Source organism: Nyctibius grandis, chromosome 4, assembly GCF_013368605.1.
Source record: "Nyctibius grandis isolate bNycGra1 chromosome 4, bNycGra1.pri, whole genome shotgun sequence".
Lineage (NCBI taxonomy): Eukaryota > Metazoa > Chordata > Aves > Nyctibiiformes > Nyctibiidae > Nyctibius > Nyctibius grandis.
In genome coordinates, this window is record NC_090661.1 from 1,577,196 (window position 1) to 1,599,630 (window position 22,435).

Below are 22,435 nucleotides of genomic sequence, written 5' to 3' on the forward strand. Positions count from 1 at the left end.
TTTCCCCTCCCAGCACCCCGTGGGGAGGGCTTGTGGCCAGCACAGAGTTTTCCTTCCTCCCCCAGCAGTCACGCTCTTGCCGGAGCACAGGACAGCCCGGATCCCTGCCCTGGGGACACGTGGGGACACGTCCTGGGGGAGCCGGCTGCATCCCCAAGCCCCACCACCCCGTCCCTCTCATGGAGATGGATGCTCTGGGCCAGGTCAGGGGGGTCACAAAGGTTTATTGGGGTACACGGGGCGTGCTGCCACGTCCCCTGTCACCGCTGGAGCTGCAGGGGGTGTGGTGGCCGATGGCCAGCTGCCCCTCAGCTCCGCAGCCCCTCCAGCACGGCCCGCAGCACGGCGGCCACCGCCACCGCCCCGGGGTCGGGCTGCAGCAGCCGGGCTGAGCTGATGTAGCTGGCTCTGCCCGCCCCGGCCTCCATGTGCCGGGTGGCCTCCGCCGCCGCCTCCGCGCTCTGCCGGGGACAAACGGGGCACGCTCGGAGCAGCCACGACACCCCGGGGTCACCATTCCCACCCCACGCCCCCGCCCCGTTACCTCCACGGCGGCCGCCAGCACCGGCAGCAGGTCGGTGCCGGGGCCGCGCAGGGCGTGCAGAACCTGCGCCGCGGCGCACAGCGAGTCCAGCTGGGAGAGACCAGGGGCTGAGAGCCAGCGCCGTGGCCAAGCTGGTAGCCCCCGTGGCTCGTGGGCAAGCGAGGTGGCACTACCCCGCGGCCCACACTCACCATGGTCCTGTCCCCCGGTGCGGCTCCTCCGTACCTGCACAGGATCGAGGGGGGGTGGGTTGGTGGGGTCCTGCGGGGAGCGGGGGTCCCACGGGGGGCCCAGGGGCACTCACCGCCGCATGGCTTCGATGCCAGCGTCCATGGCATCAGCCCACGCTGGGAGATCGCTGCCATCACGGAGGGGCTGGGCAGCCGCCGTCAGGAACAGCCCGTAGAGCTGTGGGGACATGGGGGGTACAGCCAGGGTCCCACAGGGTGACAAGCCAGACCCATGTCCCACCCCATCTCGCCCCGCGCTCACCACACCGGAGGAGCCCCCCATCTTCTCCAGCAGCAGGTCGGCCAGGGCGGAGAGGAGCTGGGCTGGGGCTGCCGGCGGGGGCCGGGCACCCACCCACTCCCGGATGGCTACGGAGGGGAGAATGGGCTGAGGCGGTGCCCTTGGCCACCCCACGCGGCCCTGGGACCCCCCCCCATCTCCCCTGGGGATCCCTGCCCCTCTTGGGGACAAGCACAACGCCTTGGGGCAGCTGCCACTGGACCCAGAGACATTTCAGGGTGCGGGGACCCTCCCCGAGGAAGGGACAGCTTGGGGGGGACCCTGTCCCCCAAGAAGGGGCAGATCCTGCTCCCCAGATGAACAGCTCGGGGTTTGCTGCTCCCTGAAGGGGTGTCCCAGGGAAGCCCCGCCTCCTGGGAGGTGATGCCTGGGGTGTCCCCGTCTGATAGCCACCCTGTCACCCACCTCGGGCAGCCCGGGCGTGCGTGTGGCCGCAGTCCCCGTCGCCTGCGGCGCGGTCCAGCTCGTTGAGCTCATCCTGCATGGCGAGCAGGGTGCTGCACACCCGCTCCAGCACCGCCTGCGCCCGCGCCGCGCCGGGCCCTGCGGGGAGGAGACGTCACCCTGCCCATCCCCGGGGTGGGGGGAGACAGGGAAACTGAGGCACGGGGAGGTGACAGCTCCTGGGGGGGACTCGAGTTCCCCCCGTACCTGTGCTGGCCTCATGCTGCGCGGTCCCTGGTCCCTCTTCTGGTGCTGGCACCTCCTGCCTCTGGCTCGTCGCAGGCGCCGCGGCCAGGTTGGGCCAAGCCATGGCGGTGGTCTCGGCGTCTAGGTGAGAGGGGAGGAATGGCTCCTCGCCAGCGGGTCAGGCACCCAGCTCTGGGTGGCACCTCGTCCTGTCACCCAGCACCCCGGGGACCCCCGTGCCCCCCCCCCCGTATCTGCACTCACCGATCAGCCCCACGAGCTCCTCATCCACCAGCATGAGGGTGAGGGACACCCCGGCCATCTCCAGCGCCGTCATGAAGGAGCCCACCAAGGCGCGGGCGATGTGGACGCCTCGGCTCTCTGCGGGGGGGCCGTGAGCGAGGGGGGGTCGCAGGAAGGGTCCCCCCAGGAGCAGAAGGGTCAGAGCCAGGGAATAATGCCCCAAGACCCCCCCCCAGCACTCACCCAGGCGCTGCACAGCCGCACCGGCCACGATGCCCAGCTCCAGGCAGGACAACCCGCCCAGGTTGTTCACCACCAGCACCACGGAGGCTCCTGCAGGGTATGGGGCAGAGTGAGACCCCCCCCCCCACTGCCCAGGGGGTCCGGGGGGGCCCGCAGAGGGCCAGGGGGGGCTCACCAGGGCTCAGGGGCAGGCGGGAGGCGTTGGAGGGGTCCGTCATGTGCGCCAGCATTGTCTCCACCGCCTCATCCGCCGGCAGCACCTGGGGGGCACGGGGGGGCTGTGAGGGCAGAGCAGGGGGGAGCGGGAGGTTGGGGTGGGGGGGGGACACAGCGGGGACACACTCACCTTCATCCTGCGCACGCCCGCCTCGCCGTGGATCCCTGCGGAGATGGGGCGGCGTCACCCCGTGCTGCGGGCACCTCCCGCGCCGGGCGATGCCCCGGGGGGGACAGGGGGCATGGGGGGGGGCACACAGAGCGGGGGTCCTCACCCAGGCCCAGCTCCATCTCATCGTCAGCCAGCTGGAAGGTGGGCTTGGAGCCGGGGACGCTGCAGGGGGACAGGCTGAGCCCCAGGGTGCCTGCGTGGGGAGGGAAGATGGGGTTAAGCCTGGGGGGGCTCTGCTTTGCCCCCCCCGGCCAGGAGGGATGGGGAAAGGGGGGCTGGGGGACAAGGCACAGCATCCCCCCGGGGGGAACTGGCCCCCCCGGGGGTCCCCACAGGGCAGCACGGGGTGCCACACACCTACCCATGGCTTTGGCGGCCGCCGCCACCTTCTCAACGATCTCCTCCAAGCTCGCCCCCGCCTCGGCCAGGGCCCCCGCCACCTGCGAAGGGCAGCGGTGGGCGAGGGACCACCACACCCCCTCCTCCTCCTTCTCCTCCTCCCAAACCCCCACATCCCCGTCCAGGGGTGCGGTGGGACCCTCCAGACCTTGTGTACGAGGACGGTGCCGCACAGCCCGCGGCGCCCGGCTTTCTTGGGGGAGGCGAAGGCGCTGTCGTCCCCCACCACCACCATCCGCACGTCGGCCCCCTCCGCCCGCGCCCGCTCCAGCGCCAGCCCGAAGTTGAGCCGGTCCCCGGTGTAGTTCTTCACGATCAGGAGGGTCCCGGCTGCGGAGGGGGGACACGGCGAGACGGGGGGTGAAGCCATGGCAGGGGGTGAAGCCATGGCGGAGGGTGAAGCCATGGCGGGGGGTGAAGCCATGGCGGGGGGTGAAGCCATGGCAGGGGGGTGAAGCCATGGTGGGGGGTGATGCCATGGGGGGGGTGATGCCATGGTGGGGTGATGCCATGGAGGGGTGATGCCATGGTGGGGGTGATGCCATGGAGGGGTGATGCCATGGTGGGGGTGATGCCATGGAGGGGGTGAAGCCATGGCGGGGGGTGAAGCCATGGTGGGGGGTGAAGCCATGGCGGGGGGTGAAGCCATGGCAGGGGGGTGAAGCCATGGCAGGGGGGTGAAGCCATGGCGGGGGGGGTGAAGCCATGGTGGGGGGTGAAGCCATGGCGGGGGGTGAAGCCATGGTGGGGGGTGATGCCATGGCAGGGGGGTGAAGCCATGGTGGGGGGTGATGCCATGGCAGGGGGTGAAGCCATGGCAGGGGGGTGAAGCCATGGGGGGGGGTGATGCCATGGCAGGGGGTGAAGCCATGGCGGGGGGTGAAGCCATGGCGGGGGGTGATGCCATGGCGGGGGGTGAAGCCATGACAGGGGGTGAAGCCATGGTGGGGGGTGATGCCATGGCAGGGGGGTGATGCCATGGCAGGGGGGTGAAGCCATGAGAGGGGGGTGAAGCCATGGCAGGGAGGTCATGCCATGGCAGAGGGTGAAGCCATGGCAGGGGGTGAAGCCATGGTGGGGGGTGATGCCATGGCTGGGGGGTGAAGCCATGGCAGGGGGGTGAAGCCATGGCCGGGGGGTGAAGCCATGGCCAGGGGTGATGCCACGGCAGGGGGTGAAGCCATGGTGGGGGGTGAAGCCATGGTGGGGGGTGACGCCATGGCGGGGGGGTGAAGCCATGGCAGGGGGGTGAAGCCATGGCAGGGGGTGACGCCCCGACCCACGTCCCATCGTGTCACCCTACCTGCGCCAGCCTGTGTCACCGCCCTGATGGCTGCCAGGATGCTGCCCACGGCCGGGGAGGTGAAGACGGCACCGGCCACCACACCGGTCAGCATGCCCTTCCCGATGTACCCTGCGGAGCAGGACGGGGCGCTCGGGGCTGTGCCATGGGCCACCAGCCCGCGGCGGTGGCAATGAGGGGCTCACCTGCGTGGGCGGGCTCGTGGCCGGAGCCCCCGCCGGCCAGCAGGGCCACCCGGCCGCGGATGGCCACCAGGTCGGCGCGCAGGACTACCCGGTGTCCCCGCAGCAGGCGGAGGCCGGCGTTGCAGGCCACCAGCCCGGCCAGCGCGTCGTCGGCGCAGCTCGCCACCGAGTTCACCAGCTTCTTGGGGACCTGGCAGGGCACGGAGGGGTGGCAGTGGCGGGGCACGGGGACAGGACCCCAACCCCACGGGGGTGGGGGGGAGCAGGGGGCTCCCCGCTGCCCCCCGGGCTCACCTCCATGCCGGCGGCACGCGGTGAGGATGGAGGATCCCGCGCAGCCCTCGGCTCCGAGTCCAAACTCTGTGGGGAGGGCAAGGTCCGCGGGCTGGCACGGGGACAGCGGGGTGGGGGGACAGGGGGGGACAAGGGGGTGCCTGATGGCGGCGGGGAGCTGGGTTCAGTGTAGCCCCCAAACGGGGACCACCTCCTGGGGTGTGGGGAGGGCACCCTGCCCACAGCAGGGACCCCCTCATGGGGTGGGGGACCAAGTGGGAGCACCCTCCGAAGCAGGGACCCCCTCTGGGGGCAGAGGGGAAGGGGGGGCACTGTCCCTGGGGCAGAGGGGGACCAGGGTGGGTGCACCCTCCCCAGCAGGGACCCCCCGTTTTGGGGTGTGGGGGGCCCAGGGGGTGCATTCCCCCCAGCAGGGACCCCCCTTTTGGGGTGTGAGGGGCCCAGGGGGTGCAGCCCCCCCAGCAGGGACCCCCCTTTTGGGGTGTGGGGGGCCCAGGGGGTGCACCCCCCCCAGCAGGGACCCCCCTTTGGGGTGTGGGGGGCCCAGGGGGTGCACCCCCCCCAGCAGGGACCCCCCTTTTGGGGTGTGGGGGGCCCAGGGGGTGCACCCCCCTCCCGGGGGGCACGGGAAGAAGCAGGGAGGCTGCACCCCCCAAGCAGGGTCCTCCCCCCTGGGACACGGCGTGGGAGCATCCCCTCCCCAGCGGGGATCCCCGGGGCTGTGGGGGAGCCAGGGGGTGCACCCCAGAGCGGATTTACCCCCCCCCCGCCCCAGCAGGGACCCCCGGAGCCGGGACCCCCCCGGAGCATCCCCCTTCCCCACCTGCCCTCTCGTCTGCTCCTCGCGGTCCTCCAAGCCGCCTAGAGCGGCACCGCCCCGCCCCTTCCGCTGACGTCACGGCGGCGGGCGGAAGGGGCGGTGGCGGCGGCGGAGAGGCCGCGCCAGGCCGCGCTCTCGGTGCGGGCCGCATCCTGCCCCGGTCCTGCCCTGGTTTAGAGACCCCCGCCCGCTGCCGCCATGTCCTACAACTACGTGGTGACGGCGCAGAAGCCGACGGCCGTGAACGGCTGCGTCACCGGTACCGGCTGGGGAGAGGGGGCGGGCGGCGCCGAGACCCCCCGGCCTAACGGTGGCGGCGCTGGGGGCCGTGGCGGGGCCTGTGCGGCCGTGTGGGGGTGATGGGGGGCTGCGGGACGCTGGGGGTGCACGGAGGTGCCTGGGGGGTTACCGGGGGGCTGGAGGGACATGGGGGTTCGCGGGGGTCAGCGGGGCACCGGGGGTTGGGGGGGGTGCTGAGGCCCCGGGGGGGTGCTGAGACCCCTGAGGGGGTTGTAGGGCACCGGGTGGGGGGGAGGCGGGGGGTTCCGTGAGGTCCATGGCGGGGCTGTGAGTGCAGCGTGGTGCCTTGGGGTGTGCTGAGGCATGTGAGGGATCTGAGGGGGCTGCGGGAGCACCTGGGGGTGCCCTGAGGTTTGTAGGTGTGTTGTGGGGCCTCAAGGGTAGCCGGGGGGGCTTAAGCTTTGCTGGGGTGCTGTGGGGCATTGAGGGAGCTGGGGGGGTCTTGAGTTTCTTTGGGGGGTGCTGTGGGGCACGGGAGGCATGTTGAGGTTTGTGGAGGTAGTGTGGGGTGCACTGAAGGTGCTGGGGGGAGCTGGGGTGCAGTGGGGTTTCTCAGGGCCAGGCTTGAGGTTTCGGAGAGCTCCGTGGGGTTTTGGTGTCTGGGGGTGAAGTGGGATTCCTGGGGGGGTTGCAGAGGGGCAGAGGGTTGGGGTGCTGCAGGGGGAGGTGGTGGTGATGGCTGTGTCTTGCTTTATTGCGAGGTGCTTTGTGGTGTTGCAGTGTGCTCTGGAGGGAGGGTATGGTGGAAAGGGCCACAGGATTGAGGTTCTCTGGGGAAAGACGAGAAGTCAGAGCTCAGGGGAGGCAGTCACTGAGGGGTGGGTGGTGGGGGAGGAAGGTGCTGGGGTTTGGGGGTGCTGCAGGGAGGCTGGTGCTCGGTCTGAGGCTGTGGGGCTGCGGGCCAGACTCCCCAGAACGAGCAGACTCCTGCACATTGTTCAGTGAGAGCACCCCAAGGCGCCACCTCGTCGCTTCTTTGCTGCTCAGCGGTGATTTTTTTCTCTCTGTTTTCCAGGCCACTTCACCTCAGCAGAGGATTTGAACCTGCTGATCGCCAAGAACACGCGCCTGGAGATCTACGTGGTGACGGCGGAGGGGCTGCGGCCCGTCAAGGAGGTGGGGATGTACGGCAAGATCGCCGTCATGGAGCTCTTCCGCCCCAAGGTGGGTACGCTGCGGGGAGGGGGCTGCTGGTCAGCTGGGGAGGGCACACACGGGCACGCCGGGGCTGCTGGCTCTGGCACCCTCCTGAAGGCACACGGCCGCTCTGCTTTCGCAGGGGGAGAGCAAGGATTTGTTGTTCATCCTGACGGCCAAGTACAACGCCTGCATCCTCGAGTACAAGCAGAATGGTGACAACATTGACATTATAACCCGTGCCCATGGCAACGTGCAGGTGAGCGAAGCTGCAGCACACAGAAGGGGCAAATTCCCCTCCTGGGGATGGTTTTACTTTGGTGGTGATGAGGGTGAGCCTGGGTGGTGGGTTTCTGCCTTCACAGAATCAATGAGGTTGGAAGAGCCCTCTGGGCTCATCGAGTCCAACCATTGCCCTGACACCACCATGGCAACTAGACCAGGGCACTAAGTGCCATGTCCAGGCTTTTCTTAAACCCCTCCAGAGATGGTGACTCCACCACCTCCCTGGGCAGCCCCTTCCAATGGCTAATGACCCTTGCTGAGAAGAAATGCTTCCTGATGTCCAACCTGAACCTCCCCTGGCCAAGCTTGAGGCTGCGTCCTCTTGTCCTATCGCTGGTTGCCCGGGAGAAGAGGCCGACTCCCACCCCGCTACAACCTCCCTTCAGGTAGTTGTAGACTGCACTAAGGTCACCTCTGAGCCTCCTCTTCTCCAGGCTAAACACCCCCAGCTCCCTCAGCCATTCCTTGTAGGTCAGACCCTCCAGACCCTTCCCCAGCTTGGTCACCCTCCTCTGGAGTTACTATTTATGATTCTTTGCCTACCACTCACTCCAGTATAGTTCACCTGTTGCTACTGGTATTTCCAGAGGTTTTTGCCAGGCTCAGGGACTGAGGACACGACAATAACAGAGTAGTTTGCAGAATAATAAGGTTAATTTGAGATATTCCTACTGTAAAGAGAATTAGTGTAAGGCAGAATGTTCCCTGGGAAGTTACTGCTCTGGTATTTCATGGCCGGTCTCTACTCGCCATGACTGCTGGAGTTCCTCTTACCATCGTGACCATACAACATTGTTAGTAATTGTAGCTGTTCTCCATTATTGTGTTTTACAAGGATTAAAATCCCCCCTTCTGAGCAGGTCAGAAATCCACATGTCTCTCTGACTTTTTATTAGACATTAGCCAAATGATTTCCATCAGCTCTCAAGCCAAAATATCTGTTTCCAGGCACCGAGCTTCTGTTGGTGAAGCTGAGCAGGGGGTTACGGGCAGGAGATGTGGGTGGGCACGTCCTGTCACTAACGTGTTAGTGTGTTTGGGGAGGTGCTTAATCTTCCCCTGCCACGGTTCTGCCTTGGCACATGGAGATGCTGATATCAGCCCCCGCCGAGTAACGCCGAGGGGTCTGTGGGGGCTGATAACGGCGCTGGATTTCTGGAGGGTGATTTTTGGTCGTGGGTATCAAAGCACTTCACAGCGTTGCTCTCCGTCAGTGGTAGAAAGCAGAGGCACAGGACAGCAATGTGGCTTCTCTGAGGTCATTCACAGAATCACTGAGGTTGGAAGAGCCCTCTGGGCTCATCGAGTCCAACCATTGCCCTGACACCACCATGGCAACTAGACCATGGCACTAAGTGCCACGTCCAGTCTTTTCTTAAACCTCTCCAGAGATGGTGACTCCCCCACCTCCCTGGGCAGCCCCTTCCAATGGCTAATGACCCTTGCTGAGAAGAAATGCTTCCTAATGTCCAACCTGGACATCCCCTGGTGAAGCCTGAGGTTCAGTAGAGAGTTGGGATTAGAAAACCAGTTGCAGGGTGTGCTCCTGGTTCCTGGGAGAGGGGAAGTGTGCGCTGTGGGAGCTCTGCCAGGCTCTCTGGTGGAAAGGACCTGCTGCTTTAGGCTGGAGCTGCCTGAATCCCCCTTGACTTGCCAGATGTATTTTAAAGCCTGTTGGGAGGCGTGCAGGGAGTCCTTCCTCAGCCAAAGGGTGGGGGAGTCACCATCTCTGGATGTGTTTAAGAAAAGCCTGGCCATGGCACTTAGTGCCCTGGTCTAGTTGCCATGGTGGTGTCAGGGCCATGGTTGGACTCAATGATCCCAGAGGGCTCTTCCAACCTGGTTGATTCTGTGATTCTGTGTGACTCTTGTACCTACTATCCTCAAGTCCCACGTGGGGATCTTTTTCTAACGCTTTCTCTGTCCCCTCCCCACGGATCTCTCGCTCAGGACCGCATCGGCCGTCCCTCGGAGACCGGCATCATCGGCATCATCGACCCCGAGTGCCGGATGATCGGCCTGCGGCTCTATGATGGCCTCTTCAAGGTCATTCCCCTGGACCGGGAGAACAAGGAGTTAAAGGCTTTTAACATCCGCCTGGAAGAGCTCCAAGTCATCGACGTGAAGTTTCTCTACGGCTGTCAGGCTCCCACCATCTGCTTCGTCTACCAGGTACCTCCTTCTCGCTTGGTGACTCAGGCAGAGGCTGCTGGGGCACCAGCCAAGGTCTCTTCGAGCTCTTCCAAAGAGCTTGGAGCAGCAGCAGTGTCCTGGAGCCAACAGAAAGCAGTGCTTTGGGCAGAGCAAGAGACATATCCTGGCTCCTGCAGCCTCGTAGTGTAGCTGAGGAAAGTCTGTGCTCCTCTGCGCTGCTCTTTGCCATTTCTGGGAGAGGGGAAGCCATGCTTTCCTCCAGGAGAGCTGGGCAGCTGATGCTTGAGGTGGGACCATTTCCTTGCTCAACACTCAGGAGGAGAGCGTGGGTCTTTCCAGCAAGTGCTGAATGGTGGATTAGAGCTGGAGTCAGTTGTTTTCTGTGGGTGCTGCTGTGAGACTCGAGCCTTCCCCTTAAAAAACAGGCAGCGTGTCTTGTTTGGTGTTTGGGAGGCCTCTCCAGGAGTGTGAAGAGGGGCCACAACCTCTCCTATCGCCTGGGTCCTCACACAGGCAGTGTTTGTAGGTCCTTCTCTGAGGCTTATTTGGAACCAAAGAGCCTCTGCTGTGCTGACTGGGCGAGGGATTATCTTTGCTTTGTTCAGGTTGGGGCTGGCCTGGGCTGAGCTGAAAGCGCCTGGGCTGGCAGCACGGGAGCTGGTGTGGATTTAGCTCAGCTTCAGCGTCGTTCTTAGCTCTCCTGGTGCAATTTTGTCACTACAAAATGTACAAAGTGACTTGATTATTCCCTCTCTGTTTCAAAAGTCACTATTCAAGAGAGGAAACAAGCCCAGTTTCTTAAACTCAGTGTCAGGATCTGGACAGGAGCGCGCCAGGTTCCACTCAAGAGCATCATAAAGGAGGAGCTTGGTCACCCCATGTAGTCAGCAAATAAAAAAGGCCTTATCTGGAGATCTGACATCTTGAGGGATTAAATCAGAGCAAATCTGTTACTGATTCATTCGTTATAAACAGATATTGCATGAATAAAGAGTAAATTAATCCATGTCTAACACTGATAATACAAGTTTTATCCTTGCAGCAGGAGCGAGGTGTAAGTTCTGGCTGACTCATTAGGCCTGACCTAAAACTCTGGCTTTGTTTTTGGTCCCCGAGTGTCTGACTTGTGTGTGTGTGTGTGGAGAGGGAAATGTTTCTCAAGCTGCTCCTTTGATTCCTTCTCAATTTATTAATTGTTATCACAGGATTTGGACTGAATAATGACTTATTAATGACTTGTGTGCCATTCTCACAGCCCCACTTCAGCTTTCCCCTCCCCAGGGAGCTGTTTCTCCTCCTGGCTTCAGCCACTCTCTGTGCTTTGGGTGCTCATATGTCTTTTCCCCATGCGAGTTCCCAAGAGCTTGTTAGTGTAGACCACCTTTCCCATAGCAGGGTGCTGATTTGGGGGCCTCTTCTCCACCCACCGTGTATTTCGGGGAAGCCTACGTGGACTCACTGCCTCAGAGACCTCTGTGTGCGTCAGGTTTGGTTGGAGTTCCCCAGTGGGTTAGGAATTACTGGGATGGCAGAGCTGGTGGGGGGTTATTCGGCAAGCAGGTTATGTTTCCTCAGGAAACCAGGCTGAAAGGCCTGAGGAGCATCGAGGTGAACCTCATGAAGTTCAACAAAGGCAAGTGTAGAGTCCTGCACCTTGGGAGGAATAACCCCATGGACCAGTAGAGGTTGGGGGCTGATCTACTGGAGAGCAGCTCTGCAGAGAAGGACCTGGGGGTTCTGGTGGACAAGTTCCTCATGAGCCACCAATGTGCCCTTGGGGCCAGGAAGGCCAGTGGTGTCCTGGGGTGCATGAGGAAGAGTGTGGCCAGCAGGTCAAGGGAGGTTCTCCTGCCCCTCTACACGGCCCTGGTGAGGCCACATCTGGAGTAACTGTGTCCAGTTTTGGGCCCCCCAGTTCAAGAAAGACCAGGAGCTACTGGAGAGAGTCCAGCGAAGGGCTACAAAGATGATCAGAGGACTGGAGCATCTCTGCTACGAGGAGAGGCTGAGGGAGCTGGGTCTGTTCAGCTGGAGAAGAGCAGACTGAGGGGGATCTTATCAACACTTACAAATACCTTAGGGGTGGGTGTCAAGAGGAGGGGGCCAGACTCTTCTCAGTGGTGCCCAGTGACAGGACAAGGGGCAACGGGCACAAGCTGAAACATGGGAAGTTCCACCTGAATATGAGGAGGAACTTCTTGACTTTGAGGGTGCCAGAGCCCTGGCACAGGCTGCCCAGGGACGGGGGGGAGTCTCCTTCTCTGGAGATATTCAAACCCACCCTGTGCAACGTGCTCTGGGTGACCCTGCTTGGGCAGGGGGTTGGGGTGGGTGATCTCCAGAGGTCCTTTCCAACCCTTAACCATTCTGTGACGTGGATGAAGTTAGGGAGAACGTTAGTGTGTGTGTTCAGAGGTTTGAGGGAGGCTGAGGAGGAGGTGGGCAGGGGGAAGCCTCAGGAGCTTGCTGGCGATGTGCTCTTGCAGGAGGTGAGGTGGAGTCTCCTGGCTGCACAGGCTGCTGGTCAGCTCTGCCACGAGAGGCTGTCGTCAGCGTCCAACGTCGTTTGTGGCTTCTCTTTCAGGACCCTCAGGGTCGCCACGTCAAGACGTACGAGGTGTCCCTGCGCGAGAAGGAGTTTAACAAAGGCCCTTGGAAACAGGAGAACGTAGAGGCCGAAGCCTCCATGGTCATTGCAGGTTGGTCCTTCTTTGTAGAAGATCTTCCCTCCCATTTCTTCCTCGAGGCTGAATGCCTCAGGCTTATCAAAGACATTCACCTTCTCCCCTGCGCAGTGCCGGAGCCTTTTGGAGGCGCGATCATCATTGGGCAGGAGTCTATCACCTATCACAACGGAGATAAATATCTAGCTATAGCTCCACCTATCATCAAGGTGAGATCTGGACATGCATCCCGTGTAATTCCTCCATTCCCAGGGTTCTCTGAGATTCCTGAGAGGGTCTTGGGCTGGTCTAGTTGACGTGGTGGTGTCAGGGCAATGGTTGGACTCGATGATCCCGGAGGGCTCTTCCAACCTCATTGATTCAGTGTGAATTTAAACTGCTCTTGTCTCCAGGTGTAGTCTAATAGGGCCACTTACTCCCAGAGGTTGGCAAGTGTGGGTGTTTCACACGATGCCTGGTCTGTTTGGGGGCTGAGGGACACACGTGGTCCTCGTACTGGTGGCTCTGCTCTCTGCGGAGTGCTCGGAAATGGTGCAGTAAAGCTGAAATCTCGTTTGGGCCCCAGAGAAAGGGATTAATTAGGAGGTAGTGCGTGGTTTGGGCATGGATCCAGGCCAGAGCCTGGTTTCATTTCAGGCAGCAAAAGGTATGAATGAGCCCTTTGGAGACTTTGAGCTGGAAATAATGACAGACTAGAAAAGAGCCGTCGATTTTGGGTGAAGAAATGCTGATATTGTTGCCTGAATGTCTACAGTCTCTCAGGTCGCTGCTGAGCCTCTGCTAGATGCCCTTTTGGGGTGGTTTTAACGGGTTCCTAAAAATTCCCCCCCTCTTTTGCATGCAGCAAAGCACAATCGTGTGCCACAACCGCGTGGATCCCAACGGCTCCCGGTACTTGCTGGGGGACATGGAAGGACGCCTTTTCATGCTGCTCCTGGAGAAGGAGGAGCAGATGGATGGCACTGTCACCTTGAAGGACCTGCGTGTGGAGCTGCTGGGTGAGGTAGGGCTCGGCCACGTCGGGGTCTCTTTTGGAGCCTGGTGCTTGTGTACTGTCCCTGGGAGAAGCTTGGATTCTCTGTGGCCTTTGTAAAGTGATTAAATTCCCTTCCTGTGCCCCAAGTCTTCCTGTTGGGCTGCAGCTCAGGTGTGGTGCTTGCAGGGTGTGGCAGGGCCCTCTTCATTCTAGTTGTGGTTCATCTGTGTCCTCTCAATTCCCAGACATCCATTGCAGAGTGCTTGACCTACCTGGACAACGGAGTTGTGTTTGTGGGTTCTCGGCTCGGGGATTCCCAGCTTGTCAAGGTACGTGGCAGACATCTTCTGGCTTGGTTGTGTGTCCAGGCAGGATTTTGTACATATTTATTTACATCATGGCCTCGAGAGGTGTATGTGGATAAAATTTCCTTCCTTCTTGTCTGTGCTACACCCTTTCCACTCGCTTGGTCTTGCTTGTTGAAAGCTGGTTGTGTTTATTTGTAGCTCAACGTGGACAGCAACGAGCAGGGCTCCTATGTGGTGGCTATGGAGACCTTCACCAACCTTGGTCCCATCGTTGACATGTGCGTGGTGGACCTGGAAAGACAAGGCCAAGGGCAGGTAACGCTCATTCTGCTTTGCTTTTCTCAGTGCTGGGGATGCCTGGGCCGGCCAGGTGTTTGGGTGGGTTGTCCATGGAAGGAAAAGACTAGAAACTGTTTATTGGAGGATCTCAAAGTCTTAGCCAGGTTCAGGGATGGTCTTGAGGTCTTACACTGAAGAGTGGTGTGAGTGGGGAGGGTAATTTGTGGATATGCATATTCATGAGGAAGGGGTTGCCTTCCTGCAATGGGTACCTGAACCCACCGCTACAAGGAGGAGTGGGGAAGCTTCCCAGCAATGGTTGGTAAAGATCTGCTGCTTCTCCTCCAGCTGGTCACGTGCTCGGGTGCATTTAAAGAGGGTTCTCTGCGGATCATCCGGAACGGCATCGGCATTCACGAGCACGCCAGCATCGACTTGCCAGGGATTAAAGGTGCGTGAGCTGTTTGGCACCATCAGATACAACCAGTGGGCCCAGTGGGGACACGTCGTGTGCACAGACTGAGGCTGGGGTGTGGGGCAGGGGGCTTGCCACCCACCAGCTTTTGGAATAGTCACTGTGAGCATGTGGCCTCTCTTTGTTGCAGGATTGTGGCCCCTGAGGTCAGACTCTCATCGTGAAACAGACAATATGTTGGTGCTGTCCTTTGTTGGCCAGACCAGGTGAGGTGGGGTTAACGCTGAGCCAGGCTCTCGGCCACGTGTTGGAGCATGATATGACAGGAGGTCCCTTTCCTCTTCAGGGTTCTTATGTTAAATGGAGAGGAAGTCGAAGAGACAGAGCTCACAGGGTTTGTGGATGATCAGCAGACTTTCTTCTGCGGCAACGTGGCACATCAGCAGTTGATCCAGGTAATGCCAGCTCGAGGGCAATGCAGCTACATCTCGTGGGGACCCTACAGCCCTTGGGACTAACCTGGATCCGTGCTGCTTCTCAGGGCCAGGGTTTGCAGTACTTCCCTGGGCTGGTGTTCTGGCTCTGAGCGGAGGTGTTCTCTCTCCCCAGATCACCTCTGCCTCAGTAAGACTAGTTAGTCAGGAGCCCAAAGCCCTGGTGAGCGAGTGGAAAGAGCCCAATGGCAAGAACATCAGCGTGGCTTCCTGTAACAGTAACCAGGTAGTGGTGGCTGTGGGGCGAGCCCTGTACTACCTGGAGATCCGACCCCAGGAGCTCAGGCAGATCAGGTGGGTGCAGGTCTCTCCTCCTGGCCCGAGGGCTCTCAGCCTGAGCTGTCTGTCTTTGGGCTCAAGACCAACACCTCTGTCTGCTTCCTCCTTCCCACCAGCTGCACCGAAATGGAGCATGAAGTTGCCTGCCTGGACATCACCCCTTTGGGGGACACTAACGGCATGTCCCCACTGTGTGCGATCGGGCTCTGGACTGACATCTCTGCCCGCATCCTAAAGCTGCCTTCCTTTGAACTGCTGCACAAGGAGATGCTGGGAGGAGGTAGGGCTCTGCTGGGTGGTGGCACTGGCCACTGACCTCGCTGAGTCCTGAGTGACATCAGCTTTCTCCTCCTCCCTGCAGAGATTATCCCTCGCTCCATCCTGATGACAACCTTCGAGAGCAGCCATTACCTTCTGTGCGCCCTGGGGGACGGGGCTCTCTTCTACTTTGGGCTCAGCCTGGAGACAGGTGACTACCAGGCCTAGCACTGAGTGGGCTACTGGAGACAGTGGCTGGACTCGTGCCCTCTTACTTGCTTGACGTGCTTTCTTTCATCCTTCTGGAGAGATCTCTCTTGTTCTTGAGATCTTTCTCACTGTGACGGGGTTGTGTTCAGGTGGGACTGGCTGTGGGCACTGGGAGCTGGTGGATTTCTCCAGTGGACTCTGGAGAAAGGAGATCCATGCTTCCATCCGTTCCTTTGCTGCCCTGTGCTGGCAGCAGGATGCATTTACTGCTCCTTTTCTGCAGGCTTGCTGAGTGACAGGAAGAAGGTGACCCTTGGGACCCAGCCCACCGTCCTGAGGACGTTCCGCTCTCTCTCCACCACCAACGTGTTTGCCTGCTCTGACCGCCCCACCGTCATCTACAGCAGTAACCACAAGCTGGTCTTCTCCAACGTCAACCTCAAGGAGGTGAACTACATGTGTCCCCTCAACTCGGATGGGTATCCTGACAGGTGAGCTTGTACCTTGCCTTGTGTGACACTGTGGGAGAGGTTTGGGCTCTGCAGTGGGATCCTGGGATCAGCAGTTTGGGGGGTGTGGAGGAGAAGGGAGGTTCCTGCTGTGCCACCCACCTTCTAAGCACCATTATTCTGGTTTTTTTTTCCCCCATACAGCTTGGCATTGGCCAACAACAGCACCCTGACGATTGGCACCATCGATGAGATCCAGAAGCTGCACATCCGCACGGTTCCCCTCTATGAGTCGCCCAGGTGAGCTGAGCAGTGGGAGGGAGGGAGCCTGGCTTGAGGGCCCGTGCTCTGCTGCGTGGACCAAGGCTGGGGGGAGGCTTCACAGTCAGCGTTCCTGGTGTGGGCTCAGGATGCAGACTGCTTGAGAGCATTCTGGGCAAGCGAGCAGCTCTGCCTCTTGTCTCCAGAGCCTCTGTGCTCTCCTTGGAGTGGCTCTTCTGCCCACACAGCTCTGTTTGTCTGGCAGGAAGATCTGCTACCAGGAGGTATCGCAGTGTTTCGGCGTGCTCTCGAGTCGTATCGAGGTGCAGGATGCCAGCGGGGGCACCACCGCGCTCAGACCCAGCGCCAGCACCCAGGTGAGGGGTAGCTGCTCTGTCATCCCTGAGCTCTGGGCTGTGGGTATCATCATTCATCCGGCCAAACCGTGATGCAGATTTTTCCTTGACAATCTTCTCTTCCAAAGCTCTGAGGGCAAGCTCTCCCTTTGGCAGCCTGGGAGGAGATGGGGTGGTAAGAGCTCTGCGTGGTGGTGAGAAGGGCTCTGTGCTGCTCTCTGGCAGCATCAGTGTGCACACTTGTGTCAGATCACCTTGGGGTTTGGGTGCTGCTCCTTCAGTCACTTGTGCAGGCTTCTGTTTGGTCTCAAGTGGTTTCCTTCTCCCAGGGATGCAGGCACTGGTCCCCTTCAGGCAGTAACTGGTGCAGGGAGCGTGTCCCTTCACTCAGGTCCAGGCAGCTCCTTACTTCACCTTCTCTTGCATTCACCCTTCTGGTTCCCAGTTGCCTCAGCCTGCGTGGAGCAGCGTGAGGATGTGACTGATCTTCCTGTGTCCTAGGCCCTCTCCAGCAGCGTGAGCACCAGCAAGCTGTTCTCCAGCAGCACAGCACCACACGAGACGTCCTTCGGCGAGGAGGTGGAGGTGCACAACCTGCTCATCATCGATCAGCACACCTTCGAAGGTACCACTCCCAAACGCTGGCCGTACCCTAGTCCAGTTTTCTCCTCCACCATGAGCCCATCAGCCTGTGGTTGAGACTGGTGATCTCCAAAAGACTTGTGAAGATCTGTGAGCTTGCATGTTTCCTTCAGTCAAAGCATTTTTCCTGGAGGAGTGTTGGCCATAGGGCCATTGTGGTTTGTTGGTGGTGTAAGGTGGTGGTGGGGAACAGAAGAGGGCATCTCCATGCAGCTACCTTGGGCATGTCTGAAGTTCTCAGCTGCTTGCTCTGGCCCACACTTGGAGGTGCTGCCTGCTGGTACCCAGTGGACCCAGTTGTCTCTGCCTTTCCCTCTTTGCACAGTGCTTCATGCTCACCAGTTTCTACAAAATGAGTACGCCCTCAGCCTGGTCTCCTGCAAGCTCGGCAAGGATCCAAACACCTACTTCATCGTGGGCACCGCCATGGTGTATCCCGAGGAGGCAGAGCCCAAGCAGGGCCGCATCGTTGTCTTCCACTACTCGGACGGTAAGAGCAAGGTCTTCTCACGTGGCCAAGTCCAGCTGCTTGAGGGAGATGAGAGATGAGCTCCTCAGGCCCAAGAGAGCTCATGTCCCAGTAGAAGACAGGTTTTTCCTGAGGGGCCTGCTGGTGGCTGCCCACAGACAGGTTCTGTGGGTGCTGTCATGCCGCTGCGGGCTGTCACAGCGTGGTCCCTTTCCCCTCCTCTCCTAGAGAAGCCCAAGAATCCCTCACCAGAACTGGATTCTGGGATTTGCTTTCTGTGTGTCTGCCCCTGCTGTCATGTCACCCCCACAGATCCTCTGAGACTGTTCCTAGGGGAGCAACGTTTAGAGCAGCTCTTCAGAACCCCCTGGGCTTGCCCCCCTTGGGGAGTGCAGGGCAAATAACCGGGTGGGGTGTGGGTTTATTCCAGGGAAGCTGCAGAGCCTGGCTGAGAAGGAGGTCAAGGGGGCTGTGTATTCCATGGTGGAGTTCAACGGGAAGCTCTTAGCCAGCATCAACAGCACGGTAGGGCTGTCACAAGACCCTGCCTTGTTCTGGGAGCACGTTTCAGAGCTGGAAGCTGCTCCAGATGTCAGCCAGGTCCCTGCTCTCTGTTGAGGAGCGTGTCCTGGCTGGCGTGGAGCTGGCTCAGAGCTGTGTCCCTTCCTTCAGGTGCGCCTGTACGAGTGGACAGCCGAGAAGGAGCTGCGCACGGAGTGCAACCACTACAACAACATCATGGCTCTCTACCTCAAGACGAAGGGGGACTTCATCCTTGTGGGGGATCTCATGCGGTCTGTCCTCCTCCTTGCCTACAAGCCCATGGAAGGGAACTTCGAGGAGGTATTGCTGTGTACTGGGAGCCCGTGCTGCCTGTTCCAGTAGGCTCAGTGTTTAAGGTGATAAAAGGAGGAGTGTGGCTCCCCTCACCTTGCCAGCCCTTTGAGGACAAGGATTTAGAGAGCAGCGGCACCTGGACGTGCTTTTAGACAGATCCCTGTGGTTTTTGGAGGGATGGATCCCTGAGCTTCCAGGGAACTGGGCAACGAACCAGCAGCCTTGAGAAGAGCAGGCTTTGGGTGTGTGCCCGCAGCCTGCCAGGCTGGGGAGCTGCCATCTGCGCTGCCTGGGGGGCAGTTGGAATGGTTTAGTGTGACTGTAGCTGCGTCTCCGTCAGCCAGTGCAGCGTAGCTGGGGGCTGGAGCAGGCACTGAGCCAGTGTGTGCACTTAAAGCAGCTCTGGGCATGGCTTTGGCACGGGCTGGTTTGCCCAGGGAGCGACCTGGGACCAGTGCCATCTCCAGAAAGCACTCGGTGCCTTTTGCTCAGCTGCTTCGTCTAGCAGAGAGGGACAGACTGGATCCCACCTTGCTCCTGAGCGTTGGTGTTGGGTGGAACGAAGATGCTGGATCAGAGGCCTGGCCATCTGTGCACGCTGCCTCTCCTCTTGTCCCCTTCCAGATTGCCAGGGACTTCAATCCAAACTGGATGAGTGCCGTAGAGATCCTGGACGATGACAACTTCTTGGGAGCAGAGAACGCTTTCAATCTGTTTGTGTGCCAGAAGGACAGGTGAGGGGAAGGTGGCAGCGTGTGGTGGGGCCACGTTACAGCTACAAGGGGGTGTGTGCCAGGCAGGAAAGCTCTGAGGAGCATGGGGGGAGCTTTCATGTCACCCCAGCACGGCCTGAGCGGGGCGCTTTGGATTTCAGCGCGGCCACCACCGATGAGGAGCGGCAGCACTTGCAGGAGGTGGGGCTGTCCCACCTGGGCGAGTTTGTCAACGTCTTCTGTCACGGGTCTCTGGTCATGCAGAACCTGGGTGAGACGTCCACGCCGACGCAGGGCTCGGTTCTCTTCGGCACAGTCAACGGCATGATCGGTAAGGGCAGGGTTCCCCGGCCTGAGGGAGGGTGACCGGTCCCCTTCCCCGCTGCTGAGCCCAGCCTGGGGTTTCCTCATGTCCCAGTTCTCCCCAGTCAAGTGATGCTCTGTGCCATACTCCCCTCAGCAACCAGCTTTTCTCTCTGGAGCTCTTCCAGGAGAGGAAAGTGCTCTGGCTTGCTTTGCAACTCCTTCCTTGTCCCAGCCCTCCCAGGCACCAGCTTCCAGCACAACTCCAGTCCCTGCCTGCTGGGAGCTGCTGGGACACCCCTGAACCTCCCTCTCCATGTTGCCCTTCGCAGGACTGGTGACCTCGCTGTCGGAGAGCTGGTACAACCTCCTCCTGGACATGCAGAACAGGCTGAATAAAGTCATCAAGAGCGTGGGCAAGATCGAACACTCCTTATATCCTTTCCCAGTTCAGTCAGGAGCCTGTCCCAGTCGATGCTGGGGGCTGGGGGGGAGCGTACACCAGCTGGAGAGGGTGGTTGCATGTTTGCCAGGTGCTCAAAGAAAAGGTGCCTGTGGTAGAGAGGAGTCCACCATGCAGGGTTTGAGGATGATGGTAGCCTTCAGGGTTTGTGGTAGCCCTCAAAAACGTGGCACAAATTCTGTGCTCCTCCTGAAGCAGCACTGTCAGTCTGGGTGGGGGCACCTCTAGCCTGGGGCTGGTGTTACCCTGTGTGGCTTTGCCTCCTTGACGGTGGCACCTGGAGATCGTTTCACACCGAACGCAAGACAGAACCGGCCACGGGCTTCATTGATGGGGACCTGATTGAGAGCTTCCTGGACATCAGCAGGCCCAAGATGCAGGAGGTGGTGGCCAACTTGCAGGTGAGATGGGTGGGGGGAGCTTGAATCCTGTGTCCAGTTGTGGGCCCCGCGCTTCAAGAGAGATGTTGAGGTGTTGGAGCGAGTCCAGAGGAGGGCGACCAAGCTGGTGAAGGGTCTGGAGGGTCTGAGCTACGAGGAACGGCTGAGGGAGCTGGGGGTGTTTAGCCTGGAGAAGAGGAGGCTCCGAGGTGACCTTAGTGCAGTCTACAACTACCTGAAGGGAGGTTGTAGCGCAGTGGGAGTCGGCCTCTTCTTCCAGGCAACCAGCGATAGGACAAGAGGACACAGCCTCAAGCTTGGCCAGGGGAGGTTCAGGTTGGACATGAGGAAGCATTTCTTCTCAGCAAGGGTCATTAGGCATTGGAAGGGGCTGCCCAGGGAGGTGGTGGAGTCACCATCTCTGGAGGGGTTTAAGAAAAGCCTGGCCATGGCACTTAGTGCCCTGGTCTAGTTGCCATGGTGGTGTCAGGGCAATGGTGGGACTCGAAGAGCCCAGAGGGCTCTTCCAACCTCAGTGATTCTGTGATGGTCTGGGGGGGGTTCTTCAGCACCTGCTCCTGTCTCCCCGCTCTGATGCCTCCTCTGTCCTTGCAGATTGACGATGGCAGCGGCATGAAGAGGGAGGCCACCGTGGACGACCTGATAAAGATCGTGGAGGAGCTGACCCGCATCCACTAGCAGGATTCGGGGTCGTTCCCTCGCACCTTCCCCCACCTAGAGCAAGCGAGTCTTTTTTTACCCCCCACCTGCAGCTTGGGGACCCCTGGCCGGCGGTGGTGACCCTTGCCCGAGGAGACGTGGGGGAAGAAGTTTCTGGAGGGGGGAACCAGCTTGCTAGGGCTTGAGGGGGTGTTGGCCAGGCATCACGTCAGCGCCTGCTGGGATTCAGGGATCCTACGGACTCGGAACTGGGCTCTGCTGGTCGCTCTCAGTGGGCGACCACCCCGTAGCTGATGAGGTGCCCTTGCCTGGATTCACTCTTCGCTGTTGTCTTTAGTACCTTTTATTTCTTCTTTTTTTTTTTTTGCTTTTGATTTTTTGATTCTTTTTGATTCCTTGTGTTTTCTGGAAGAGGAAGCGAAGCTGCCTCTAGGACGAGGGCTGGAGGGGGAGGATTTCTCTACATCGGCGTGACGGAGCCGAGCGGGACAGCTCGCTCCTCTCTCTCCCACACCATCTGGGGCTCGCTCAGCTGGGAAAAGCTCCATCAGTTGTTGGTTTCTGAGTTTTACCAAATAAAAGTAGTCCGAGAGGAAAGGTGGGGGAGAAGTGCCACCTTACTGGGACCCCAGGAGCCTGTCCCAGAGGAGCAGGTGGGAGCTGGTGGCCCTTCTCGCTCAGCCCTGGCCTTTTCCTAGCGGAGCTGGGTGCTTGGGGCTTGATTTTACCATCCTCTCCTTGCTGTGTGGTCCCAGTGCCTGCTCCTGACTGGTGTTCTGTGCCCCGAGCTGAGCCTGGCTCTGGGAGGGATGGGGACACTCCTCCTTGTCCCCTGTGGGTGAGAGGGGGACCTGCCACCCCTCTGCTGCTCCCCGGGGCAGGGCTTAGTCCAGGAGGGGCCTCTGTGGCTCACCAGGTTCTTCTTCAGGCAGGAAGGTGATGGCTGAGGCTGAAGGATGCGGGGTCTCAAGCTAATTAGCACTAATGATGCTGAGTTCTCGGGCTGGTAACTCACAACTTGAGGGTCTGCTGCTGCTCCCTGCGAGGGGGATCCCACTGAGGGTACCACAACGAGCCGTCCACGAGCGCACCCATGGGATTAATAGTTCCCCTCCTGCTCTCTTTGTCTGAGTCCCTGGCTGCCTCCTCCTCTTCCTCCTCTTCCCCCGGGTGCTCTCCATGGCTCTGTGTCTGCTCTCCCCTGCTCTGCGCCCTGGTTTCTCCAGGGACAAGCCTATATTTGGCCATGTCTCTGCCTGGAGAGGCTGGTTAGGACGAGGGGAAGCGGCCTGTGACCCTTCGCCACCAGCCTGGGCTCTGTGTTCACGCTGGCTGCGAGCACACGGGGGGGTTTTAGTACCGTGGGTGTTTGCTTGCCCCCGAAGCCACTCGCTTCTTGGCTCCTCACCAAAACTGGGGGGTCCCAAGGAGCACACCGTGTCCCCAGTCCCACAGCAGAGCCGGGGATACTGGTACCACAGGGCTGGGTGTTCACCCTGTGGCTCCTGGCGGGGGTCCTGCA

General features: G+C 60.5%; 2 protein-coding genes across 2 annotated transcripts; one reads left to right on the forward strand and one right to left on the reverse strand.

Annotated features, from left to right (window-relative positions):
• Positions 1-215: 215 nt before the first annotated feature.
• Positions 216-5,636, reverse strand: TKFC (triokinase and FMN cyclase). The gene is made up of 18 exons (XM_068397742.1): positions 5,584-5,636; positions 4,761-4,826; positions 4,467-4,656; positions 4,282-4,392; positions 3,127-3,308; positions 2,941-3,019; positions 2,683-2,772; positions 2,538-2,572; positions 2,367-2,451; positions 2,192-2,281; positions 1,970-2,086; positions 1,727-1,846; positions 1,481-1,618; positions 1,037-1,143; positions 849-952; positions 736-769; positions 545-634; positions 216-461 (listed from the first exon to the last, which is right to left on the reverse strand). Exons 2-18 carry the CDS (start codon positions 4,764-4,766, stop codon positions 309-311), a joined length of 1,731 nt encoding a protein of 576 aa, XP_068253843.1. The 5' UTR covers positions 4,767-4,826; positions 5,584-5,636; the 3' UTR covers positions 216-308.
• Positions 5,637-5,660: 24 nt separating this feature from the next.
• Positions 5,661-21,510, forward strand: DDB1 (damage specific DNA binding protein 1). The gene is made up of 27 exons (XM_068397694.1): positions 5,661-5,839; positions 6,896-7,044; positions 7,160-7,276; positions 9,253-9,474; positions 12,041-12,155; positions 12,252-12,349; positions 12,985-13,143; positions 13,362-13,445; positions 13,623-13,739; positions 14,052-14,154; positions 14,309-14,384; positions 14,465-14,573; positions 14,728-14,906; positions 15,008-15,171; positions 15,253-15,360; positions 15,643-15,850; positions 16,013-16,108; positions 16,335-16,446; positions 16,927-17,050; positions 17,393-17,557; positions 17,967-18,061; positions 18,209-18,379; positions 18,998-19,107; positions 19,248-19,417; positions 19,722-19,824; positions 20,130-20,253; positions 20,848-21,510. Exons 1-27 carry the CDS (start codon positions 5,779-5,781, stop codon positions 20,929-20,931), a joined length of 3,423 nt encoding a protein of 1,140 aa, XP_068253795.1. The 5' UTR covers positions 5,661-5,778; the 3' UTR covers positions 20,932-21,510.
• The last annotated feature ends 925 nt before the right edge of the window (positions 21,511-22,435 follow it).